The 25,307-nt window shown below is 51.9% G+C and overlaps 1 protein-coding gene across 2 annotated transcripts in view; it reads right to left on the bottom strand.

Moving 5' to 3' along the window:
• The window catches only part of LOC133751222 (zinc finger protein DPF3-like), a 239,582-nt gene that overhangs the window by 73,099 nt on the left and 141,176 nt on the right, over nt 1-25,307 (bottom strand). For both annotated transcript variants that reach the window (XM_062181111.1, XM_062181112.1), the window contains exon 3: nt 15,642-15,749. In XM_062181111.1, coding sequence (XP_062037095.1) covers nt 15,642-15,749 — 108 coding nt within the window. The remainder of the gene's footprint in view (nt 1-15,641; nt 15,750-25,307) is intronic.

Below are 25,307 nucleotides of genomic sequence, written 5' to 3'. Positions count from 1 at the left end.
AAGTGATGTAAAATTTCACACTTTTATTTGCATTTCATCTCAAAGACCAGTATGTATGCTGTACTTCCAGCACATCTCAATTCAAACTAATTCCTTTTCAACTACTCCATAGACACACATGGCTGGTAGCTACCAAACTGGACTGCACAGTTTTATGGCATTAAAGGTAACATTTGGGGCCAGCACTGTGGCAGCAGCATCCCATGTGGCTGCAGGTTTGAGTCCCAGCTGTTCCACTTCCAACCCAGCTCTCTGCTAACGCACCTGTGAAAACAGAGGAAAACAGCCCAAGTGCTTGGCCCCTGCAACCCACGTGGGAGACGTGGAAGAAGCTCCTGGCCCATCCCCAGCCATCTGGGGAATGAACCAGTAGATGGACGATCTCTCTCTCTCTCTCTCTCTCTCTCTTGCTCTCGCTCTGTCTCTCTTCTCTGTAATTCTGCCTTTTAAATAAATAAATTATTTTTAAAAAAAGGAAAAGTTAACATTTACTATGATTTTGCTCCCCCAAATGGAAGGAATTTAAATACAGTTTTTGAGATGGAGCTCCGTGCCCAAAGCAGCATTCTAACTGACCAGTGGAGAGCACTGATTGCAAAGCACTATGGGTAAGGCTCACAAGGTCAGAGTGACAGCGTATCCACAACCCCCCCCCCCAACAAGCCAGCGGAGGGGGCAGTCTCCAGCTCCTGGCAGCAGGAGGTCCTGGAGTGAAGGGGGGCGGGGAAGTAACGGGTCCACTCCCACCAAGTGCATCCTAGTCAGGCTTCCTACTGAGCCCGAGGGGATTTCATTGATTCAATCTTATTCTAATATGGCTCATCAGGATACAGAATTTAGTAATCCCTTACAAGTGCACTCATTTTGAACCTCACACAAATTTGGAGACCACCTAACCTGACAGGAGTCATCCAACATTTAACATTAAAAGAAAACGATCCAAAACACACACATAATTCATCTTAAAATTAGCCTGATTCTATACACATGGATATCAACCCACGGATCGTTACTCTCCGCGGAGCAGCAGCAGCTGTCACCCAAGCCAGCCGCCTCCCTGGGCCCCCGGAAGCAGCGCTGCCTCCACTTCTAATTGGGAACAGAGATACTCCTTGGGTGACTTCCAGCACGATCCATCACACCAGAGACAGCTTCTGTGCAAACCGAAGCAAATCGGTTTCCAAATAAGAAAAAAAACCTCTTAGACAAACAAGGATTGAACCATAGAAAGTCGTTTAAAAAAAAAGAAGAAGATGGAGGAGGAAGAGGAGGAAGAAAACACAAATAAAAGCAAAGGAAAAAAATGTCAGCAAAGAGCAGCGGCTTCTCTCCAGGGCCACGGACAGGGCAGCCGTCCTCTTGGGTGCGGATCAAAGCCCATGCCTTTGACACAGGTGCCCCCAAGCCTGCCACCCAATGCACCGAAAGAAAAGCCTCCACTGGGCTGCTGGAGCCACCGAGCTCATTAACAGGATGCGGGTGAGATGAGTCTGGAAGCGCAACACCGGAGCACGGCGAGTAATTAAATCCCAGGTCATTTAAAAATGCAAACGCCTTGGATGTCACCAGCGCACGCACAGAGCCTGACTCCTTCCCTGGGTTATTTGGCACAGGGCGGAGGACTGGCAACCTGCACATCGTATATGGATTATAATAAAATATGCCGTATTAAAAAACCAGATTAAGACAGTTCTTCTTTGGGGAAATACACAAGGAGAGGAGCTGTCTGTTAGCTGTCGAGTTTGCAAGAGATAGCATCTTTCGGTAGGTTGTGCTCCGCCAACAGACAGCCTGCCCCCGGGGAAATGGTGGTGAAACCCCCGACAAGGCGTATCCATCCGTCCATCCATCACGGGCTCGCTCTGACGCAGGGGCCTGGAGATAGTCATGGAGCCAGAGGGAGGGAGAAATCCCACACACAATAGCGAAGAATCCTCTGCTTGATCACGAGGGCTCGGGTGTGTGTGTGTGTGTGTGTGTGTGTGTTACCTGCCTCTTAGTTTTTCTCTAAAAATACAAATGTGCAGTTGTCTCTTCTGGGGGCTTATTATTTTGAGGAATTAAGCTCATCATATTTCTGGGGATTTATACACCAACTTACACCAAGAAGCAAGGAGCTTAAGAATCATTATTTCGTTTATCCCCATTGGACTCTCAAGACTCCTGGGGAGGGAGCAGCCGGGGTGGGGGTGGAGAGGGTTGTTATCTCTCAGCCCATAGCGGGAAAGACTTGGGGGGACCAGAGACCCCATCTCCTATGATGATGGCAGGCCCAGGAATCGGCTGCTGGTCCCCAAGGGGTGCCATTGTCTTGGCTACCTTTGATTACCCGTTTTGTGACTCATAGAGCTCAAAATAGATGAGGTTCACACAGAGGACCCAGGTTGCCTCCTGCAGGTCCTTGTTATGGTTTGTTCTAGAATCCCAGGAGACTGACCATCCTGCTACATGGCTACTGCTGTGCCCACCCACTGGCCCCCAAGGCAGGCATCCAAGGATGAGACCCCAGCATGAGGTCAGGGCCATAGACAGGCCTCCCTCCTCCCATCCCTGATTCACAGAAAGTACCCACACTGTCAAAGCAAGTCACCACTGGGCCTGCCCACAGCCCAGATAATGCAGCTTAGCACAAAGGGGAGGGCGGGTGGGGGTTTAGCAGGAATGGATTGAGCAAGTGAACTATCTCTAAGGATGGCTAGGGAAGTGGGGAGACACAGGTCAGAGGCACAAAGCTTCAGTGAGACAAGATGAATAAGTTCTAAAGATCCCTTGTAAAGCGTGGTGACCACAGCTATTAATAATGTATCGTGCACTTGAAAATTGCCAACAGAGTAGATCTTCAATGTTGTTCTCATCACAAAATTAAGCAGGGGAGCTGACAGATAGGATCATTAGCTTCATTTAATCATTTCACAGTGTATATATGCATCAAAGCATCATGTTGTCTGTCCCAAATATATACAACTCTTAACAAGTACACCTTAATAGAGCTAACAGCGATAACATAAAAAACAAGCAGGGAAGGGGCCAGCATTGCAGCACAGCAGGTTAAGCCGCCGCCCGCAATGCCAGCATTCCACATCAGCGCTCCAGTTTGAGTCCCAGCTGTTCTGCTTCCAATCCAGCTTCCGGCTAATGTGCCTGGGAAAACAGCAGAAGATGGCCCAACTGTTTAGGCCCCTGACATACATGTGGGAGACCCAGATGGGGTTCTAGGATCCTGGCTTCAGCCTGGCCCAGCACCACCACTGCAGCCACTTGAGTTAACTAGCATGATGGAAGATCCCTTCCCTTTCTGTAATTCTGCCTTTCGAATAAATACATAAATCTTAAAAAAAAAAAAAAAAAAAGAATTACAGAGAGGCAGAGAGAGAGAGAGAGAGAAAGCAAGGTCTTCCATCCACTGGTTCATTCCCCAAATGGCAACAACAGCCAGAACTGGGCCGATCTGAAGCCAGGAGCCAGGAGCTTCTTCCAGGTCTCCCACACGGGTGCTGGGACCAAACACTTCCGCTTTCCCAGGCATATTAGCAGGATGGTGGATAGGAAGTGGAGCAGCCGGGACTCAAACCAGTGCCCATATGGGATGCCAGCACTATAGGTGGCAGCTTTACCCGCTACACCACAGTGCCTGCCCCTGAATAAATATTAAAAATGAAAAAACAGACACAGCCAGATGGGCCTGCCCTCGCACACCACGGCGAACAGATGTGGTCAGGCAGAAAGGAAGCCTTCAAAGTTCACTCCTGCTGAACCAGCGGAGGATGTGGGAGAGCCCAGTTCAGGAACATAGGTGTCTAGGTCTGATAAGGACAGAGTCCCACAGCCAGACACCAGGTCTTCACTCTTCAGCATAAAAGATTCTAGAGCAGAACCCTCCGGAGACTGCAAGTAAGTTCTCCTCCGGGGCCGGTCAGCACATTTTCCAGCTGGACCGAGAGTGTCTGCCAGGAGCTCACCATGGGCCGCTGGGGACAGGAGCAACTGTGGGCACGAATCCTGGGTCTTACGCTGGGGACAAGAGCAGCAGTAGGCATGAGTCCCGGGGCCCACACTGGGGACAAGAGCAGCAGTAGGTACGAGTCCCGGGGCCCACCCAGTGGCACAGTGTCCTCATGGCATCACGCTGCCTCCTTACCCTTACCAAGTCCTCCACCCTTCAACTTACACCATGCTCGGAGTAAGCGGTGTGAGGCTAACATGATGCTCTGCACACAAAGAGGTGAGGCCAGTGAGCTTAGGCGATTGCAAAGCCCGTGGGTGGAGGAAGTTGAACTTGAACCCAGACCTTGTGACCCCTGTTGGTATATTTTCCTGCAGAGCTTGGCTGCTTAGAATCTCAAACCAAAGACGGGCCACACAGGGCTGGCTGGGCACCGCATAGAAAGTCCAGCTCTGCTGGCCAAGGTTTCTCATTGGCTCAGTCTTTCTCAGCTGCGAAACTCAAAAGGTAAGAGACCGCTCAGCTACGTTCCCCAAGCAAACTTGAGCTCAAACCGGACACACTCCCCCTCCTTTGCCTCTTTAACCAATCCCCATCCATCTATTCTGTGCCAAGCCCCTGCAGCGTTGTCAGGGATGCAGATGAAGAAATGGGTAAGCCCTCCCCGCAAAACATTTCCCTTGCAGTGGGGAGAGCACAGGTGAACAGGCAGTGGCGTCAGTGATGCCTCAGGCTGTACATGTGGCTCTGCCAGGCTCGCCCATGGGAACTGCACCTGCCCGGCCCACTCCCAGCTGCGAGCCCCTTTCCTCACCCAGCCCTGTCCCCCGAAAGCCCACTGCAGAATACAGCAGTTATGAGGACCAGTTATGAGACTCAGTTCCCAGCCCCGGCTCCATTCCTGAGACAACCAGGGAGGCCGAGGGAGCAAGTCACTGGGACCCAAGCGTTGGGGCATGAAGAGGGGCTGGAGTCACCTGCCCACCTCTCTCTGGCTCCCCCACTCCTGAGGCCCATGGAGCAGAGGCAGCCGCCGCCGCAGGCCTCCAGGATGGATGGCTGCAGGCTCTGACACTGCAGGAAGGAGATAAATGACTGGTCATTTCCCCCTGATGCACTTGAAGGCATCCATTCTCCCAGCGTACCAAGCTCAGGCAACCCCCCGCACAGAGACAGATAAGCACGGGCAGCCTGGTGGGAGTGGAGCGTCCTTCCCCCTCGGAAGGACACAGCCAGACTCCTCTGCAGGCCGGGAGAAGGTCACGCTGTCCACCAGCTCACACCTGGCTCCAGGCTCCACGGGTCCCTTCCCTCCACCCCCCCCACGGTGCCCGCCCCCCGCCCTGCTCATCCATCTGAGAAGCACTCGGCAGAGGGGGAGGGCTGGGGGGCACAGGGAGCCCGCTGACAGGCTCATCAATCTCAGGCTACATGCTTGGCACATCGGCGTCCCTTAAGTTGTTCCCGGACGGGGAGGGTGTCGGAGGAGCCGTGGTGGGGGCTGCTTGGGGAGAAGAGAAATCGCGCTGAACCTCACAGCGCAAATGGTGGGAGAAGCCTGGAGCCTATTAGAATGTGGGCCATGCACAAAAGCAGTAGGGAACTAATTAAGATGCAGGATTTTCAAAGGCTGGGAAGTTGGCCGCAGCCGGCTCCCATCTGGAGAGTTCTCTGGCAGTTCAGGCCAGCAGGGACAGCACCCCAGGCAGGCAAAACGGCCCTCCCCACCCCTGCCAGACCACCCCCTTGGGGACGATGCCCCTCTCTGAGGTGTCCCTGTGACTTGCTGGTTGGCTGGCTTTGGCGCCCTCTGCTTTGGGGTACCCCGGGAGACTGCTTCCTTCAGGGCTCCTGTCTTCCTGTTTCCCCCAACAAAACACTATGGGGGTACAGTGGGGAGCATTGTCCTGGTCACTGATCCGTGGTCACTGAGGAACTACTGAAAACAGGGGGAAACCAAGGGAAAGAAACCAAAACCCTATACCTGGCTGTCCCCTGCCACCACCCTTCAGATTGCCAAGGGTGGCCACGAGCCATGCTGCTCCCCACATGCCCAGCAGAAGGGACTGACATGGCCTCAGGGACATCCCAGGGACAGGAACATGTGTGCTGGGTCTTGGAGCAACATGGCGCCAGTTCCAACAGGCTTCCCCCCACCCAGGGTTCTTTCCTCTGCTTTGCCACTCATGCCCCCTGGGGAAATTAACTTCCTAATTCTGCACCATGGTTTCCCAGCCTCTAAAATGAAGATACTCTCTGCCCAAGACCATAGGGACAAAAAGGTCTGGGGTTCGAAGATGCTAAATTGATCCAAGCAGACTATCTGAGCATTGAACCCAGAGGGACACAAGTACAGTTTGTTCCCAGCCTGGTTCTTTTCTTCATGCAAAACAGAAAAGAGAGAGTGCAGTTATAAGGCTCTGTGTTAAGCAGCTGGCTTTTGCCCAACATCTGCCCGGCTTCAGGGCCTGCTGGTGGGTATTTACTACACACCTCTCTTGCCTGCCAGCTCGGCTCCTCTGCACAAGCACAGAGCTTGGTTTCTTAGGGAGAGGGTCCAGGAAGGTCCTTGCTGGTCCTGGGCCCCAGCCCGAGTCCTCAGGTTGTAGGAATTGCGATGCCTGCGACGTGAAACACCTTGCGTTCACCCCTGCAGCCAGGCACAAGCCGCGGACAATGCCGAAGTCCACTGTTAGTCAGCAGAGGCACAGCGTGGTGGGGGCTGTCCTTGACATGTCCACGCAAGGGTGGGGCGGGGTGAGATGTTTATCAGGGACCCACTGCTAGGGTGACGCCTGGCATGGGCAGCAAGGATTCCAAGGAGCTCCTCCAGCCCCGGCCCCTCCTCACCCCCACGCAGTCTCCTGTGTACCTGCAGAGAGTCACGTGGGAACACAGGAGGGAGGCGTGTTCACCAAGAAGCAGACTGGATGGGAACAGCAGACTGAAGTAACCCCCTTGGGATGGAACCAGCGACTTGTGGCGGCCGAGCTCTGGCTCCCCGCCCGCCTCCCTGAATGTCTGCGTTTGTCCCAGAGGTAGAGAGTTTGGTGACCCTGTCCTCAGGCCTTCTCAAGGTCCCTCAAGATTCCTGAGCCTGCGACCCGCCTCCTCTGTCCAGACCTGGTTTCCTGATGCAGTGCGGCAGACGCAGAGTCAAGGCTGACTCTAGCCCGTGTTACACCTTGGCCTTGGCTGCTGAAAGCCACCAGTCACTGCTGGACTGGGGAGGGACAGGACAGAAGAAGAGAGGGACAAGCTGCTGTTGGCGGCCCCTCGCCGTCCATCGGAGGGTGTGACAGGGAGGAGGTAAGGACGTGGCAGGATGATGCTGATGGTGGGACCTGGGGGGCTGAGAATCACAGGCACAGCTGGGCCCCTGGCACGTGTCAACGGCAACCCGGGGCAGCCTACACCAGCATGCTCGGAGGAAAGGGAGAGCAAAGATGGGCGTTCTCAGGAGTGGGAGGTGCAGGGGTGCCAAGGGCTGGGTGCACGCTTGGTTTCTCCTCAACATGAACTTGGTCTTCTAATTTCCATAAATCGAAAGAGCTACAGCCCAGAACAAACAAATTGATCATCGATTTTCAGCAAGTTCTGTCCAAAAAGACTTCTGTTCTACATAATGTTGCACCATTTGCCTCTCCCCACCTATATCTTTTTTTTTAATATTTACTTATTTATAATTTGAAATGCAGAGTTACACAGAGGCAGAGGCACAGAAAGAGAGAGGTCTTCCATCCATTGGTTCACTCTCCAAATGGCTACAATGGCCGAAGCTGAGCCAATCCGAAGCTAGGAGCCCGGCACTTCTGCCACATCTCCCACACTGGTGCAGGGGCCCAAGCACATCCTCTACTGCTTTCCCAGTAGCTATCAGAGAGCTGGACAGGAAGTGGAGCAGCCAGGACTCGAACTGGCACCCATATGGGATACCAGTACTGCAGGCAGCCACTTACCCACTACACCACAGTGCCAGCCCTGGCAGTGGCTTAACCTGCTACACCTGGCTTTTTTTCTTTCCTACTTAGCAACATGTCTTGGACATCTTTGCTTTTTTTTATTTTTTTAAAAGACATAAGGGTATAAGACACAAGGGCATTCCATCTTACAAATGTACTAAAATGTATTTATCAAGTCCCCTATCAGTGGACCCTCCAATAGTTTCCAGTCTTCATTTGTTGTTGCTACAAACAATGCCACGACAGGTATATAAACCTATTGTACACATCATCCTTCAGAAAGGTTCCACCCAGTTCCACTGCAGTGGGCAAAGGATCGCAGCTCCCCAGCTGCTCCCTCTGTGGTCCCCACCTGCTCCCTCTGTGGTCCCCACCTGCTCTCTGCTCCCCCATCCTCCGGAAGACTGCCTCAGTCCACCCATCTGATCCCTGCCCCCATCTACAAGGATTGTACAGCAAGACGTCCAGGGACTCTGGACAGTGGCTCTACCCTTGTCACACTCCAAAGTGTTGACCAAAACAACCATGCCCTCCTTGAACCCACATCAAATGGAATGCAGAAACATGTACAGCTACTGTCCAAGCAGCCCCTGCCCTCAGGGAGGGCACCCCTGAGACAGGGAGGCCCTCTCTGCACATGAGGGCAGAGCCACCGAGACGTGCGCAGGTGGTGCCTGCACGAGGACCCGGGCAAGGGCACAGAAGAGACACTGAGACACAGCCTGGCTCTGCCAACCCGCCAGAAGGGGGCATTGCATGACAAATGCCCACCCAGAGGGGGCGCTGCCTACTACCACAGCACAAAGGCAGGCCAAGGGTGGGCTCCTGGAGGCTCAGCAATTCTGACACTTCGGCTTGGGGGAACACGGGAATGCAAGCTCACGCTCCCCCGGGGGAAGCCTACACTCCTTGGGCTGTGCTGTTTTGTGCTCTCTCAGCGGCTCCTGACTGCTTCAAGGCACCAGGCTGGGGCTCCTTATCCCTGAGTCCAGGCGTGGCCACAGCATCCTGACACCTGTGGTGGCAGGTACACACGTGCCTGTTCTCTGAGAGCCAGGCCTGGGCCCTGTGGGCCTGACTCAACACACTGGATCTAGAAATGACAGACATTTGGTCAAAGGCTCCTGGGGCCCTGCTTGTTAGCAAGCTTGGTACTAGGTGTGATTACCCCAAGAGGAGAATGAGTTCACCTGACAAGGAGCTCTGTCACTTCAAAGTTATTTCTTCAGGCCTGGGCTGTTCGTTGTTTCCCAGATGCTGGTGTTACAGGAACGAGCCTGCCTTTGGTGGGCCCGACTTTGCCCACTCACAGATCCGGCTGCACTTACGTGACCATCCCCACAAAGGCTGGCACTTGTCCTCAGAAAAGAGCTGGGCGGCTTTTGCCCTACCCCCCCCCCACCCCAAAACCTAGTACAGCCACTTCTGCCTCGTGCCTGGGGCAGGGGCTGGGGAAACCTTTCAAAGCATCCCAGATGCAGGCACGCTGTGCAGGTGGGGATGTGGCCACAGCAAATCAGCAGCTCTAAGGTTCCTCTTGTCCCCGCCCATGTCTCTGAAAAGGCCCAAGGATGGGGCAGGTCCAGAGCCATCTATGAACCCAGCTGCTCCAAGCTCAGCCACAGGCAGGGTGCACCCTGGCTGGGAGGCCAGGGGTACAAAGTCAAGGTCATTTGAAGCCAGGAGCCCAGAACTGGTACAAAGCCAGAAGGACCAAACACTCACAAAACAGGCCATGGTGGATAGAAATATTGACAGCAAAGAGCAATAAACACGACTGTTTGGTATAATAATTTTAAAACATTCACAAAACACTTCTTGAATCAGTCCCACCAGTGGTGGGAAGTTCCCTGACAGGTGAAGAGCTCAGCCCACAGACTGGGTCCCTCTCTATACACTGTGCTTTTTTTTTTTTTTTTTTTTTTTTAAGGTTTATTTGAAAAGCAAAAGGGGAGGAGTTCACTCCCCAAATGGCCACAACAGCTGAGGCTGGGCCAGGCCAAAGCCTGGAGCCAGGAACTCCGTCCCAGTCCCCCACGCGGGTGGCAGGAATCTATGTACTTGGACCATCTTCTGTTGCTTTCCCAGGCGCATCAGCAGGGAGCTAGACTGGAAGTGGAGCAGCAGGGACTAGAACCAGCACTCCCACGTGGAAGGTGGGTGTCCCAGAAGCATCGCAATAGCTGCACCATAACGCCCACCCCGAAACTTGTCTCTTGCCCCTTTTACCCCTTCCTGCCCGCTCTAGCCCCCGAGGCTATGGTAAGGATCAAGGAAGTGATAGGAGTGAACATTCTCTGTAAAGAGCTTTGTAAGCCACAGGTGCTGTCCAGACACTGGCTGTGGCGATGATCACTACTCAGTGTTCCATGCCCTGAGTGGCACTGGCTAGGGTAGTGACATAAACCCAGCCAGCAAGGCCGTCCTTCCCGGGATGTCTCTGGCACAGCTGTAGAAGGGGACAGCCTTTCTGCCGGGCACAGGACCTGCTGAGTCTGCAGCTGCTGGCAGACACCTTGGCTGCCCCCCGAGGAGAAGAGTGTCCAGTGAAGAGAAATGCAGCCCATACCATTAAATGTTTGAGCGCCTAGATGCAGCTGTGCCTGAAGCCAGGTGAACCTTGGGATTTACTCTTTCATGAGCCGACTTCCCTTTCTTCCCTTAGACTAGTTGTATTTGAGCTTCTAACATTTATGACTGCAGGAATCTTAATTATCTCTTGTTATATTTTAATTAATACACATCAATTTTATAAACGTAAATTTTTTTTTGACAGGCAGAGTGGACAGTGAGAGAGAGAGACAGAGAGAAAGGTTTTCCTTTTGCCGTTAGTTCACCCTCCAATGGCCGCCGAGGCCGGCTTGCTGCAGCCGGCGCACTGCGCTGATCCGATGGCAGGAGCCAGGTGCTTCTTCTGGTCTCCCATGGGGTGCAGGGCCCAAGCACTTGGGCCATCCTCCTCTGCACTCCCGGGCCACAGCAGAGAGCTGGCCTGGAAGAGGAGCAACTGGGACAGAATCCGGTGCCCTGACTGGGACTAGAACCCGATGTGCCAGCGCCGCAAGGCGGAGGATTAGCCTATTGAGCCACGGCGCCGGCCTATAAACGTAAAATCAATCTGTAACAGAAAACCCTTGTTAAAATTTCTCATCTAAAAAATTTGTTTTTCTTATTTGAAAGGAACAGAGAGAGAGAGAGAGAGAGAAAAACCTTCTATCTGCTGGTTCATCCCCTAAATTTCTACAACACTCAAGGCTGGGTCAGGTTGAAGCCAGGAGCCCAGAACTCACTCTGGGTCTCCCACGTCGGTGAGAGTCATCACCTACTGCCTTCCCAGAGTGCACATTTGCAAGAAGGTGAATGAGAAGCAGAGCCAGGCCCTGAAACCAGGCCCTCACACGTGGGATGTGGGTGTCCCAAGCAGTGTCTTAACTGCTGAAACACCTGCGCCGTGCAAAGTTCCCTCAAGTTAGTATACCTATCAGCAACATAGGGAAGCAGAGAAATCCTCAACAAGGAGATCACGCCATCTAGATTCTCTGCTGGAGCCACGGAAATTGCTGTATGATCCTGAACACGTTTCTTAACCTACCTGCATCCCACTATAATACAGAATTAGAGTTACTGTTATCTAAGGTAATTTATAGTGCTAAATGCCTGTGTTTCGGTGAAAGAAGACCCAATTAGTGTGATATACTTAGTGTTCTTAATGAAGACTTTTTATGTAAATGTTAAGAATTAAGACTAATAGTTTAAAATTAACAGCAAGTGTTTATATATATATATATAAATGCCTCTTCCCAAATTAATTCTCAAATTAATTTCAAAAGCAGGAGGGAAAGCATTTAGCCCATGTCCTGGGCCAGGCGCTGTGGCATAGTGGGTAAAGCTACCACCTGGAGTGTCGACATCTCATATGGGCACCAGTTCGTGCCCCAGCTGCTCCTTTTCTGATCCAGCTCTCTGCTATGGCCTGGGAAAGCAGTAGAAGATGGCCCAAGTGCTTGGGCCCCTGCACCCATGTGGGAGACCTGGAAGAAGCTCCTGGCTCCTGGCTTTGGATTGGCACAGCTCCAGCCATTGCAGCCATTTGGGGAGTGAACAAGTGAATGAAAGACTTCTCTCTCTCTGCCTCTCTGTAATTCTGGCTTTCAAATAAATAAATCTTTATTAAAAAAAAAAAAAAAGACGCCTATGTCCCACACTGGAGTGCCTGGGTTCGATTCCCACCTGTGGCTCCCGACTCCCGCTTCCTGCCAGGGCAGACCCTGAGAGGCAGCAGCGAAGGCTCGAGGGATGGGACCCTGCCACCCTCATGCGACACCTGGATTTTCTGTCCAGCTCCCAGCTGCAGCCTCAGGCCCAGTAATGAGCATCTGGGAGTGAACCTGTGGAAGGGAATTTTTCACTCTTTCCCCCTCCCCCTCAAATAAATATTTTTAAAATTCTTTACATTGACAAATTACATATAAGATGTCCTCATATACGTGCAAAATATTTATCACATCACTGGTTGAGCTGGAAAGAATTAGAAACAAAAGTTTGGAACAGCCTGGTGAAACAAATTGCAGTACAGTCACACAATGCAATATTATGTAATAATAAAAAAGAAATAAGGACACTATTTACTGATACACCCAACATCCAAGGTTCATTTTAAAGTAGAAAGAGCAAAATGCACAGTGACCGTGCTGTGTTAAGAAGGAGGATGAGCGGCACGTGTTGATTATTCTGCTTTGATCAGTGTGCACTATATACATATATGGCAAAGTCTCCTTGAGGCCCATAAATACGTAGAGTTTATGTTAATGAGATTTTTTTTTTTAAAGAGACAAACCAAAGGGAAAAAAAAAAGAAGAGCAGGAAGAGGATAAAATTATATAGACATGATTCCTGGCACATGAATAGACTAACCACAACGCTGGCATCCCGGCTGCCCCACTTCCAATTCAGCTCCCTGCTAATGTGCCTGGGAAGGCAGCACAAGATGGCCCAGGTCCTTGGGCCCCTGCCACCCATGTAGGCGACCTGGATGGAATTCTGGGCCCCTGGCTTTGGCTTGGCCTAGATCCTGACATTGCAGTGAACCAGTGGATAGAAGATCTGTGTGTGTGCGTATGTATGTGTGTGTGTCAACTCTGCCTTTCAAATAAATAAATATATAAATCTTTTTAAAAAATTAGATCTGACTTGGGTTTTTTTTCTATCTTCTTCTTCTTCTTTTTTTAATCTAAAGGGCTTGCTTGACCCTCATAATGGACCTGCAAGTGTAGCTGCAGAGGAGCCACCGTGCTTATATTACAGATGGGGAAATACACCCAGAGATCAGAGCCAGAGAGGGGTGGACGCCTGTGTCACAGCCTCCTTCAGCCCACAGAAGCCACCGGGCAGGTGCTGGGTCATCACTACAGCATGCACCCAGTGATCTGAAGGGGGCAGAATGAAAGTGGCTCAGGTGAGAGTTAAACCAGGGTCACTTTATCACTCACCCATGCCACATCCACTAGATCAGGACGGATAACAGAGCTAGGAAAGGAAGGAGGGAGTCCTGACCCCCAAAAGGACCCATTCCTGTCAACAATTATTTATGCGTGCTAAAGAAACACAGATGTGGCCCAGCTGCAGGTAGGAGTTCAAGACTAACGCGTCTCACACTACAGTGCGCATTCTGGGGGAAGCTCCTGGGGGTCCCGGTGAGATGCAGAGTCTGACTCCACGAGCCTGGGGTGAGGCCCACGGTGAGGCTGCTGCAGTGGGTCAGGACCACACACTAGTGTGGGTCTAGAATCACACTGACCATAGGGTACCACCAGCCACATGTGGCTCTTGAGCACTTGAAATGCAGCCAGTGCAAAATGAAATGTGGGGAAGTATAAAATACACACTGGAATTCAAAAACACTAAGAGAAAAGAATACAAAAGTCCCCACTCATAATTTTTATGTCGATGACACGTTGGAATAATAACATTCTTGATATGTTGGGTTAAACAGAATACACTATTAAAATTCATTTCCCCTGTTCCTTCTTCCTTTTTTTAATGTGGCCACTAGAGAATGCAAAATGACGCATGTGGCTCGCATTATACTTGTATTTCTCCTGGATCCTGTCACTCTAGGGGGTGGGAGGGCAGGACAACCCCAGTCATCACTCTGGAGTATTTGTGAGGATCCATAAGTTGTGTAAGCACATCTGAGACCTTGCATCGAGCACACGGAAGAATCTAGCCCCACCCCACCCCACCACCACCTTAAACTGCCATGCCAGTGAAATCAGGGTTGAAGCCAACAATCAAATCTACCTTAACTGTGACCTGTGAGTGGAAACATCCCCAGGGACCACCGGTGGGTAGAGATTTTGCAAAGCAAACACAGCCTCAGGTGTGGGAAGGAAGGAGTGAGGGGACTGCCACTTCAGGGGTCAGAGGTAACAGTGAGGTCAGAGGTCAGCATGGGAAGGGAGGAGAAAAGGGACTGCCAGACAGCAGCCACTGCCATCTGCAATGCCTCAGTGACAGCAGGAAACTGTCAGCTCTGTATGTGCACCACTGGACTGCACTGCTCCCATCACCCTGAGTCTCGCCCCAGCCCCCCCAAAACAGAGGTTCCCTTAAAGCCAAAGACTCAGGTTAGCACTTGGCCTTGCTATAACCCAGACACTGTTCTGAAGATGGCCACGTAGTTAGAAGTGTGATAATACAAGGGTACTTCAAAAAGTCTGTAGTAAAATGGAGTTAAAAGGTGAGTGTAGGGAGTGGCATTTGGCTTAGTGGTTAGGACACCTGTGCCCCACGTCGGATTGCCTGGGTTTGATGCCCAGCTCTGGCTCCTGCCTCCAGATGCCTGCTACCCAGATGCTAGGAGGTAGCAGTTATGAGTCAAATAACTGGATTCCTGCCATCCACATGGGAGACCTGGAATGAGTTCCCAGCTCCCAGCTACAGCCTCTGCCCACCCCCAGACATGGTGGGAACTTGAGAAGTGAACTAGCAGATGGAAGATATTTCTCTCTCTTGCTCAAAATAAATTCAAAAATTAATAGAAATAATAACAGCAATAATAAAATAAAGGATAGTTGCCTTGGTGCAAAAATGTTTAAAATCCACACATTTTTTTCATAATACACATTTTCCATGGCCTTGTAGTAGAGCCCTGCAGATCAGTAGTGAAGAGAAAGCAACCAATTGCTTCTGCATGGCCGCAAAGCAAACCTCATGACCTGGAAGTAAATCGTGGACCTGAACTCTTCCCTATGCCCAAGGTGAGTTCTATGTTTAGCAAACTGGCCTTCCTCCATGTGAGATCCTCCGCAACTTTATACACAGTGTGGCAAGGAGAGCCAAGGTCCGCGGCCCAGGCTCAGAAACATACAACCTGGGACACGGCAGGTCTGCTTGAAGCCACAGGGAAGGCACGACACAACCCCCAAGCGCAGCAGCTCCTTGGGTTCTGCTGGGAAGGTAAGCCACCCTGAGCCTGGTGCTCCTGCTGCTGCTTGCTTTGCTCCCGTCAGGTGGCAAAAGAGCAGACAGAGGAGAAGGCACCAGACACTCAGAGGGGACAGCAGCTCAGGGAGACAGGTGGACTTGTTTACACCCACAAGCAAGCACAGCGACTCACCTCTGAGCACCATGCACGTTGACTCTCCTGGAAAAGTCAGCTCCATGCACCTCGTCGTGGGCCCAGCCAGCCCCTCTCCCCACCGCCCCTACCCCGCCTCTCCCCAGTGGGAACTCACCAGGTTTTATTTCTAGCAGCCGAAGCTTTGGGTCTTCAGGTGGGTGCAATCGTCTCTTCTTGCGCCAGCAGCGGGCAGGGTATGTGTACAGCTGGCCTGGGGCGAGGCCTGTGGATAGAGACAATGGAAAGATTAAAGGCCCCAGACTGGAAGGGGGCCTTTGACTAGATCAGTCACTCACAGAGAGCAGAAGAGAGGTGAAGTGATATGTCAAGGTCACACAGCTGGCTGAAAGCAGAGCCGAGGTGGAACTTATGCCATTTGGCCCCAGGACCTTGACTCTGTCTGCTCCACGGTGCTGTTCAGGAAGCCCACTGCAGAAACACCCAGCACCTCTACCAAGACCAGCTGTGAGGTCCTAGCCTAAGGAACAAAGCACAGGGACCTTGAGTCCCCAAGAGAAACCTTTGCAGAGACCCCTCCGCACAGCGTTTCCAAGCCACTGTCCCTCCTGCTAAGCAGGCTCCCTTCACAGTGGAACAGAGGAGCCAGTGGGTTTACTGGGATTGCCTGGATTGAGAAACATTTCAAGGTTCCAGGCTCAAAAGAGCCACATCTACTTACAGGGGCTTCCTGTACCGGTTGTTAGCTGCTGGCTGCTCACAGAAGCCCACCTAAGCCAACCCTACCACGTTCTGTGTACAACCCTGCCACCTGCCCGGGCCTGCACACCTGCACATCTCTGCCCACCTGCCTCAGCCGTACACAATCCACAGGCTGGGCTCAGGTACCACACTGTCTCCCAGTGACAGTCTCCCTCTCTCTGGCTTTTGGCACCACCAGCATCACATCATTGTCATGCAAAGTACCCAGGAGGAGCCTTCTTGCTCCTCAGACAACACTCCTGTGGCTCCTGTGGCACACAGTGGGGCAGCCAGAGGCCAGAGAGGGATACAGACTCACCACCCAAGACCACAGTCGTCCCCAGAGGTAAGGGCAGGGCCCAGGGGAGACAAGGATGGTACTTGTCCACAAGGTGACTCACAGTCTGAAAAGACTCTCTGATGTCCCCTACAAGAAGCCAGCGAGCCACCAACCAAGCTCTGGTAGACAGAAAAGCCCAGTGAGAACAGGGACTTGTCTGGTCCTCCTGAGAATCCCCGGAACCAGACCTGTGCCCAACACATAGAAAAACCAGAGAATTTGCTGAACCAAGGAACAGGTTCAAGCTCCCCTTGGAAGCCACAACTCTGTGACCCGTAGACGGATGTGGCCTGTGACAGCTGTCAGATGCAGGTGGCCTCCCAAGAGAGTGTCAGCACCCACACTAGGACCCTGGAACTCAGAAAGTGCCAGGGCCCTGTTCCCATCCTCTGTCTTCCATTCCAGGGCCCTGACAAGTTAAGAGGGGAAACTGACTTCCTGTTTTGTCTTCATAGAGAACATCTAAACATGTGTCGTCACTATGTATCCATAGTAAAGAAACCAAAATGTCCTGCTCTCCTTATGGGCTGACATAGTTTGGATCACACAGCTGCTTCCCCAGGTCGGGAGACGGTGGACAAGTTGGAGGTTCGGATCCCTACCCCCTTGGAGTCTGGGAAACCATGGAGGTTAAAGCCTAGAGTGTGCCTGTTTCATGGGCTGCTGCACAGGAGGACGAGCCTGTGCCTCTGAGGATCAGACTGGAGCTGATTCACAGAAAACCAAGTGGATCAGATAAAGCCAGACTGCGTGATCCCACCCACGGGAGATCCCATTGAGACCGCTCTTGGAGGGAAGGCATCACTAGCAAGAGTGCAGTGTTGCTGGTATGGCTCACTCTGGGACAGGGTCATCTCTGATCCTGTCACACTGCACTGATTCCAGGGCCCTTCCAGACGCTCACCCTACCTCCAGGGGTGGTGTTCCCCAGGATCCCAGAGAAGGCCAAACATAGGGGCCAACCCACTCCACATTCCAGAACTGGTCTTGTTAATCCTCACTCATCTTGGGTTAGTGATTCTCAACCTAGACTGAAACTAAAACCACCTGGAGAACTTTTCAAAAACACCAGAGCCCTAAATCCAGGCCAGCCCTGCCTGATCTAAATGTAGACAGGTGGGGGAATTGGGAAACTAATTTTTAAAGAACTTTATAGGTTTGGCAACATCTGACTGTGAACTTCTGGCTGTCTGAGCATCGCCGAGCTACTGCCAGCATGTTTTCTCTGATGCACCAAGCCTGGCTTGATGGCCTTTCCTGTAGGATCCCAAGGTCCCCTGTATTTCCCCCAAGGTATCTGAATTAATTGCCTGCCTACTAGATTGTCTCCCCTACTGTTTTTGTAAGATCAAGCATGGCAGAAACCGTGTTCATCTCCAGGATCCTCAACGTTTAGCACACAGTAGTTGGCAGAGCAAGGAATTTGTACCAAATAAATCCAACCGGAACAGAACTGGTCTCGGAAATGTACAAAACAAAGAATCAGGGCCTGCGCCGTGGCTTAACAGGCTAATCCTCTGCCTTGCGGCGCCGGCACACCAGGTTCTAGTCCCGGATGGGGTGCCGGATTCTATCCCGGTTGCCCCTCTTCCAGGCCAACTCTCTGCTATGGCCCAGGAAGGCAGTGGAGGATGGCCCAAGTCCTTGGGCCCTGCACCTGCATGGGAGACCAGGAGAAGCACCTGGCTCCTGACTTTGGATCAGCGAGATGTGCCGGCCGCAGCGGCCATTGGAGGGTGAACCAACGGCAAAAAGGAAGACCTTTCTCTCTGTCTCTCTCACTATCCACTCTGCCTGTCAAAAAAAATAAATAAATAAATAACAAAACAAAACAAAGAATCAGTGGCCAGGCTCGTCCTGGCTCCAAAAGACTTATCCACCCAGGTCCAAGATATCTCAGAGCGGTTCCAGAAAATGGGCTCAGAACTCAGTCCAGGGCAGGCATCTGGCCTCGTGGCTAAGATGCTTGCCTACCATATTGGAATGACTGGGTTTGACACCCGCCTCCAACTCCTGACTCCAGCTTCCTGCTAATGCAGGCTCTGGGAGGCGGCAGGGGTCACTCTCGTGACTGAGTCCTGCCACCCACGTGGGAGACCTGCTTCAACCCCAGTTGTTTCAGGCGTGGAGCACTCTCTCAGCCTCTCTCTCTCCCTTTCTGTGTGTGTATGTGTGTGTGGGCGTGTGCATGCATGTTTCTCTCTCTTTTCCTCTGTCTCTCAAATAAATAAAAACTAAAAAGAAAAACCGTGCCCAAAGCCCACCCACCAGCCCCAGCATGGTAGGCTCTGTGCCTTCGGCTTCCTTCCTGCCCTGCAGGCTACTTCATGGGTTTTCCAACCTGACCAAAAGCTGAAGAGTAAAAAGGAGCTGGTCCAGACCAGAACTCTCAAAATGTCAAAGCAGCAAAAGTTCAAAGCTGTCAACACTTGTCCAGCTCCTATGTCCTCCCTGAGTCACTGTGCTTGTGGGTCAGCGACCTCCAGGCTGCTCTGCGCAGGGCTGCAGGAGCACGGTCCTGGGAGAGCCACTTGGAGCTGGGTAATTTGAACATCCAGAATAGGGGACTGCTTTTGTTTCCTTCCTTCTCTGGTGGGTTGGAAAAGCTCCATGGTGCAGAGGCACAGCACGTGAGTGCTGGGAAAACATCCCAACTCCTTCTTGGGCCCAAGTCCTCGCCCGTAGGACCAGGGCACGACGAACACCCACCGTCCAGGGACCTCCATGGGGGTCAGCACTTGATAGCCATGAAGATGAGACAAGTGTCACGAGTTGGCTGACCTGGAGGAGCCTTGCACCCTGCCCACGCCACTCACCTATGCTGCTGTTTGGTCCTCAAGCCGAGAGGGTGGGAGCAGACCTCCCTTGGATGTCTGCTTTGAATCCACCCTGCCTCAACAAGCAAATGTTCCCAAGAACTCTCCTGGGACTCCTAACCCCCTTCCTTGCCCTGCTTGCTAAGCTGGCAGGCACCAGGGTTCTTTTATAAAGGGCCAACACACTCAGCCCTGGAGTTGCACTTGTGGAGGGAGCAGCAGAGCCTCATGAGACTTGGGTTGTTTATCTCATTAGAACAGGAGGCACATAACTCAAAGCCCATGCATGTGCGCAAGCAGGAGGCGGGCGGAGGAGGAGGATGGAGGCACAGCTGCTGTCAGGGAAATTAACCTTGAGGACTGAGCCTGGGGCTAGGGGTGGATATGGAGGAGAGGAAACTGGGAGGCGGGAGATAAGGGGGGGGCCCAGTCCTCCCTAGTAACGAAGGCCACAGCTACCCCTCCACTCACACACCCCGCTGAGCACAGTGCTTCTGTTACTGTGAGCGCAGCTCCAGTTACAACCCCCATGCCTATATGCAAGCACAGGCATGCCAGGGACAGACACACACACACACACACACGACACTTGCTAGAACTGACTGCACAGAAAAAATCTGACATGAAGGAGTTGATTCCCAAACGGTCAGCAGACTCCAGACAAATAGCTTGCTACACCCATTACTCAAGTTCAGCAGGTGGATCCTCAGTGTTCAGAGCATCGCCTACTGACAAGGCAAGAACTGTGGAGGCTCCTGAAGATAAAGTGGCATCGAAAAAAGAGGGAGGGATGATGGGATAGGAATGGGGAAGCAGAGAACTGGAGCGGCTTCTTCCCTGGAACAGAGTTGGACTGTGGTGATCCCAGCCACCTAGGGGAGGGCTCTCCGGCAGCTGCTGAGCCCGCCCAGCAGGGGAGAACTGACCACTCCACGGGACAGACTGCTCCTTTGTTGGCCAACTCTTATTCTTTATAATTTTAATGACATTTTAAATTTTTTGAAGATTTTATTTATTTATTTGAAAGATGGAGTTACAGAGAGAGAAGGAGAGACGCAGAGACAGAGATCTTCCATCTGCTGGTTCACTCTCCAAATGGCTGCAATGGCCACAGCTGGGCCAGGCTGAGGCCAGCGGCTTCCTCTGGGTCTCCCACGTGGGTCCAGGGGCCCAAGGACTTGGGCCATCTTCTGCTACTTTCCCAGGCGCATTAGCAGGGTGCTGGATTGGAAGTGGAGCAGCCGGGATTCCAACCAATGCCCATGAGGGATGCAGGTGTTACAGGCAGAGGCTTTACCTGCTACGTCACAACACTAGCCCCCAATTCTATTAAAGAAATTCACCCTGCCCTTATGTTGAGTCAAAATCTACGTTTCTGTAACACATGCCTTCCATCCCATATACCAACTTAGGTTTGACAGGGAATCTGCCAAGAAGCCAAGGAGGGGCCGGCGCCGTGGCATAGTGGGTAAAGTGGCTGCCCGCAATGCCGGCATCCCATATGGGTGCCAGTTCGAGCCCTGGCTGCTCCACTTCCTATCCAGTTCTCTGCTATGGCCTGGGAAAGCAGTAGAAGATGGCCCTAGTGCTTGGGCCCCTGCACCCACGTGGGAGACCTGGAAGAAGCTCCTGGCTCTCAGCTTCGGGTAAGCAAAGCTCTGGCCATTGCGGCCAACTGGGGAGTGAACCAGTGGATGGAAGACCTCTCTCTCTTTCTCTCCCTCTCTTTCTCTCTCTCTCTGCCTCTCCTTCTCTCTCTGTGTAACTCAGACTTTCAAATAAAAATAAATAAATCTTAAAAAATAAAAAAAAAGCCAAGGAACTAGAGAGGAACGGGAGTGGGAGGTCGTGAACGCACCTGCTCAGAACTGGTACCCAGATCCCAGGCTCCAAATCACAGCTCCAAATGCAGCTATGCCATTGTCATCTGCCCCCATCCCTACACTATGCCAGACGGGAAAGAGATGGGACAGGATGTTCCTTTCCAAGCCAGTGGGGCACCTAAGGAGCTTCTTGATCCCATCCTGTGTCACCACACTGGGTATTTAACAGCCTCCACGTTTATAAACAGACAATGGCATGACTCAGCCTGGGCATGAGAGCTGCATATGAAGTTACTGAACTAGGCAGGTGCCTGAGCCCAACCCAATCCCACCAAACCAGAATTTCAGAGACACTGAGGCAGCTGGAAAGACTCCCATGTAAAGAACTTCATAGTCCATCAAATCTGACTCATATTGATACTCTCAGGACCTGCCCGACACATAGCAGGTGCTCTGTTGATGTTGTGGCTGAAAATGTCAGTGTGCAGCAGCCTGCAGCTGGAAGGAGGAGTCACAAGCCCTAGGGAGAGCTGGAAGAGTGCGTGAGATTATTCACGGGCGGTGGCAGCAGAGCCGTCTCCCCGGGGCTCTACCCTCCCCTCTTCTCCAGCTATCTAAAGGCTGTCCTGACAGCAGGGACCACCTCTTCCCTCCAGTGATGCCTTCCTGAACCATCCCTGAATATCTGCAGTCCTGGGCACCTGCCACCTGGCTCCAGGACAGCCTGGCTCTTTATGTAGCTTGCTCCTCATCTCCTTCCTATATTCCCTCCCACAGAGCTAGCGCCCCCCCCCCCCCCATTCAATTCCAGTGTCCCTTGTGCCAAGACTGTCCTGGTAAGATAGATCTTGATTCCTGAACGCTGCCCACTTCTTCTGGCCCAGGGGTCCCCCAGGCCCTCACTGCTCCCATCACACTCAAAGCTGACAGAGTGACAAGAGCTAACAGCTCCAGAGCTCTTCCCAGGGCCAAAGCCAGCCCGTCACTCTCACTAGTATCTCCTTGTGGCAACAACTCCAGCAGATATTAAAAGGCAGAGGACAGTGAGGCCAACAGCGATGAAATAACTGACCCAAGGTCACATGAGGGTACTTCAAACATCCATGGAAAACCAGAATCGAAAGACAATGTGCATGCTCCAAGGAACTTCTAAAGCCCCTCGCCCAGCTCGGGGAGGGGGGGGGGGTGGCATCTAGTCCCATGCACCAAACCTCTCCACTCCCTAAATCCCCACTGAGATATCCTACTGCAAGCCCAGACACAGCAGGATTAAAACTCAAGGTCCAGGGCTGGCACTATGGTGTAGCAGGTAAAGCCGCCGCTTGCGGCGCTGGCAGCTCATATGGTAACCAGTTCAAGTCCCGGTTGTTACACTTCTGATCCAGCTCATTGCTATGGCCTGGGAAGGCAGTAGAAGATGGCCCAAGTGCTTGGACCCATGCATCCACATGGGAGACCTGGAAGTAGCTCCTGGCTCCTGACTTCAGATCGGCATAGCTTCGGCCATTGCAGCCATCTGGGGAGTGAACCAGCAGATGGAAGATCTCTCTCTTTCTTTCTCTCTCTCTCTCTCTCTCTCTTTCTGCCTCTGTCTGTAACTCTACCTTTCAAATAAATAAATCTTAAAAAAAAAAACAAACCAAAGTCTTGCCCTTATGGGAAAACAGCTCCTCACGGCCGGCGCCATGGCTCGACAGGCTAATCCTCCGCCTTGCGGCGCCGGCACACCGGGTTCTAGTCCCGGTTGGGGCGCCGGATTCTATCCCGGTTGCCCCTCTTCCAGGCCAGCTCTCAGCTATAGCCCAGGAAGGCAGTGGAGGATGGCCCAAGTGCTTGGGCCCTGCACCCGCATTGGAGACCAGGAGAAGCACCTGGCTCCTGGCTTCGGATCAGCACGATGCGCCAGCCACAGCGGCCATTGGAGGGTGAACCAACAGCAAAAAGGAAGACCTTTCTCTCTGTCTCTCTCTCTCTCACTATCCACTCTGCCTGTCAAAAAAAAAAAAAAAAAAGAGAGAGAGAGAGAAAAAACAGCTCCTCACACCAAAGCCATCAGGAAAGAACCCCAACCTACCACCCACTCCCACATAGCCACTGGCTATGGAATCTATTTCCCTTTTACACCACGTGACCCACTGTAATTATTCAGAGAAAAAGCCATCCCAGTACAATAAAAACTTTGTAATAAGGGATATAAAATAATATAGAGAGGAGAAAAACTACCAAGACTCATTTTTCTAAACTCTTCAGAAGAATATTTTTTTAAAAGGAGTAATAGGGGCCGGCGCCGTGGCTCAACAGGCTAATCCTCCACCTTGTGGCACCAGCACACCGGGTTCTAGTCCCGGTTGGGGCGCTGGACTCTATCCCGGTTGCCCCTCTTCCAGGCCAGCTCTCTGCTATGGCCCGGGAGTGCAGCGGAGGATGGCCCAAGTGCTTGGGCCCTGCACCCGCATTGGAGACCAGGGGAAGCACCTGGCTCTTGGCTTCGGATCAGCACGATGCACCGGCCACAGCGGCCATTGGAGGGTGAACCAACGGCAAAAGGAAGACCTTTCTCTCTGTCTTTCTCTCTCACTATCCACTCAGCCTGTCAAATAAATAAATTAATTAATTAATTTTTAAAAAAGGAGTAATAGGATTACAGCGGTAAGCACTGTGGAGCAGCGGGTTAAGCTGCCACTTGGGATGCCTACACCCTACATCAGAGTGCTAGTTCAAGACCAACTACTCAGGGCCGGCACTGTGGCATAATAAGCTAAGCCTCCGCCTGCAGCGCCAGCATCCCATTTGGGCACTGGTTGTAGTCCCAGCTGCTCCTCTTCTGATCCAGCTCTCTGCTGTGGCCTGGGGAAGCAGCAAGATGGCCCAAATGCTTGGGCCCCTGCACCCACATGGGAGACCTCGAAGCAGCTCCTGGCTCCTGGCTTTGGATGAGCCCTGCTCCGGCCATTGCAGCCATCTGGGGAGCAAATCAGCAGATGGAAGACTTCTCTGCCTCTCCCTCTCTCTCTGTGTGACTCTACCTCTCAAGTAAAGAAATAAAATCTTAAAAAAAAAAAAAAATGGCCCAACTACTCTGCTTCCAATCCAGCTCCCTGGTAATGTGTACCCTGGGAGGCAGCAAATGATTGCCCACGTACTTGGATCCCTGCCACTCATGGGAAGACCTGGATGGAGTTTCTGCAATTTGAATTCAGCCTGTCCCAGTCCCAGCTGTTGCAGCCATTTGTGGAGCGAATCAGTACGTGGAAGATCACTTTCTTTCTCTCTCCCTCTCTGTCACTCTCCCTTTCAAATAAATCAATAAAAAGATTAACAGGATTACAATATAAGGAGAGGGCTTAAAAGTTGTTAGGTCTGACCCATACCTAATATAAAACTACATATACTTTGCCCTTTGACCCTGAAATGCCATCTCTAGGAATCTATATCATAGATTCACATGCAAAAATATAAAAATATGTATTTATAAGAGAAAAATACTGAAAACAGTTCAAATGTCCATCTCTAAGGACCTAGTTAAAATAAACAATCATGAATACACACTCATAAATATTATAAAGCTCTTTAAAGGAGAAAAAGAAAAGAAAGAAGGTAGGAAGGAAGGAAGGTAGGGAAGGCACTACACACTGCAAAGAAATATATTGTCAAGGGGCCGGCACTGTGGGACAGTGGGTTAATGCCCTGGCCTGAAGTGCCGGAATCCCATATGAGCATCAGTTCGAGACCTGGCTGCTCCACTTCCGATCCAGCTCTCTGCTATGGCCCGGGAAAGCAGTACAAGATGGTCCAAGTCCTTGAGCCCCTGTACCAGCATGGGAAACTTGGAAAAAGCTCCTGGCTCCTGGCTTTGGATCAGCCCAGCTCCGGTCGTTGCAGCCAACTGGCCATTGGATGGAAGATCTCTCTCTCTCTGCCTCTCCTTCTCTCTGTGTGTAACTCTGACTTTCAAATAAATAAAATAATAAATCTTTTAAAAAAAGAAATATATTGGCCAGCGCCGTGGCTTAACAGGCTAATCCTCCACCTTGCGGCACCGGCACACCAGGTTCTAGTCCCGGTTGGGGCGCCGGATTCTATCCCGGTTGCCCCTCTTCCAG

The sequence above is a fragment of the Lepus europaeus genome, chromosome 22, assembly GCF_033115175.1.
Source record: "Lepus europaeus isolate LE1 chromosome 22, mLepTim1.pri, whole genome shotgun sequence".
Lineage (NCBI taxonomy): Eukaryota > Metazoa > Chordata > Mammalia > Lagomorpha > Leporidae > Lepus > Lepus europaeus.
The sequence above is the reverse complement of the archived record's forward strand: the minus strand, read 5'-3'. Positions and strand labels throughout refer to the sequence as shown.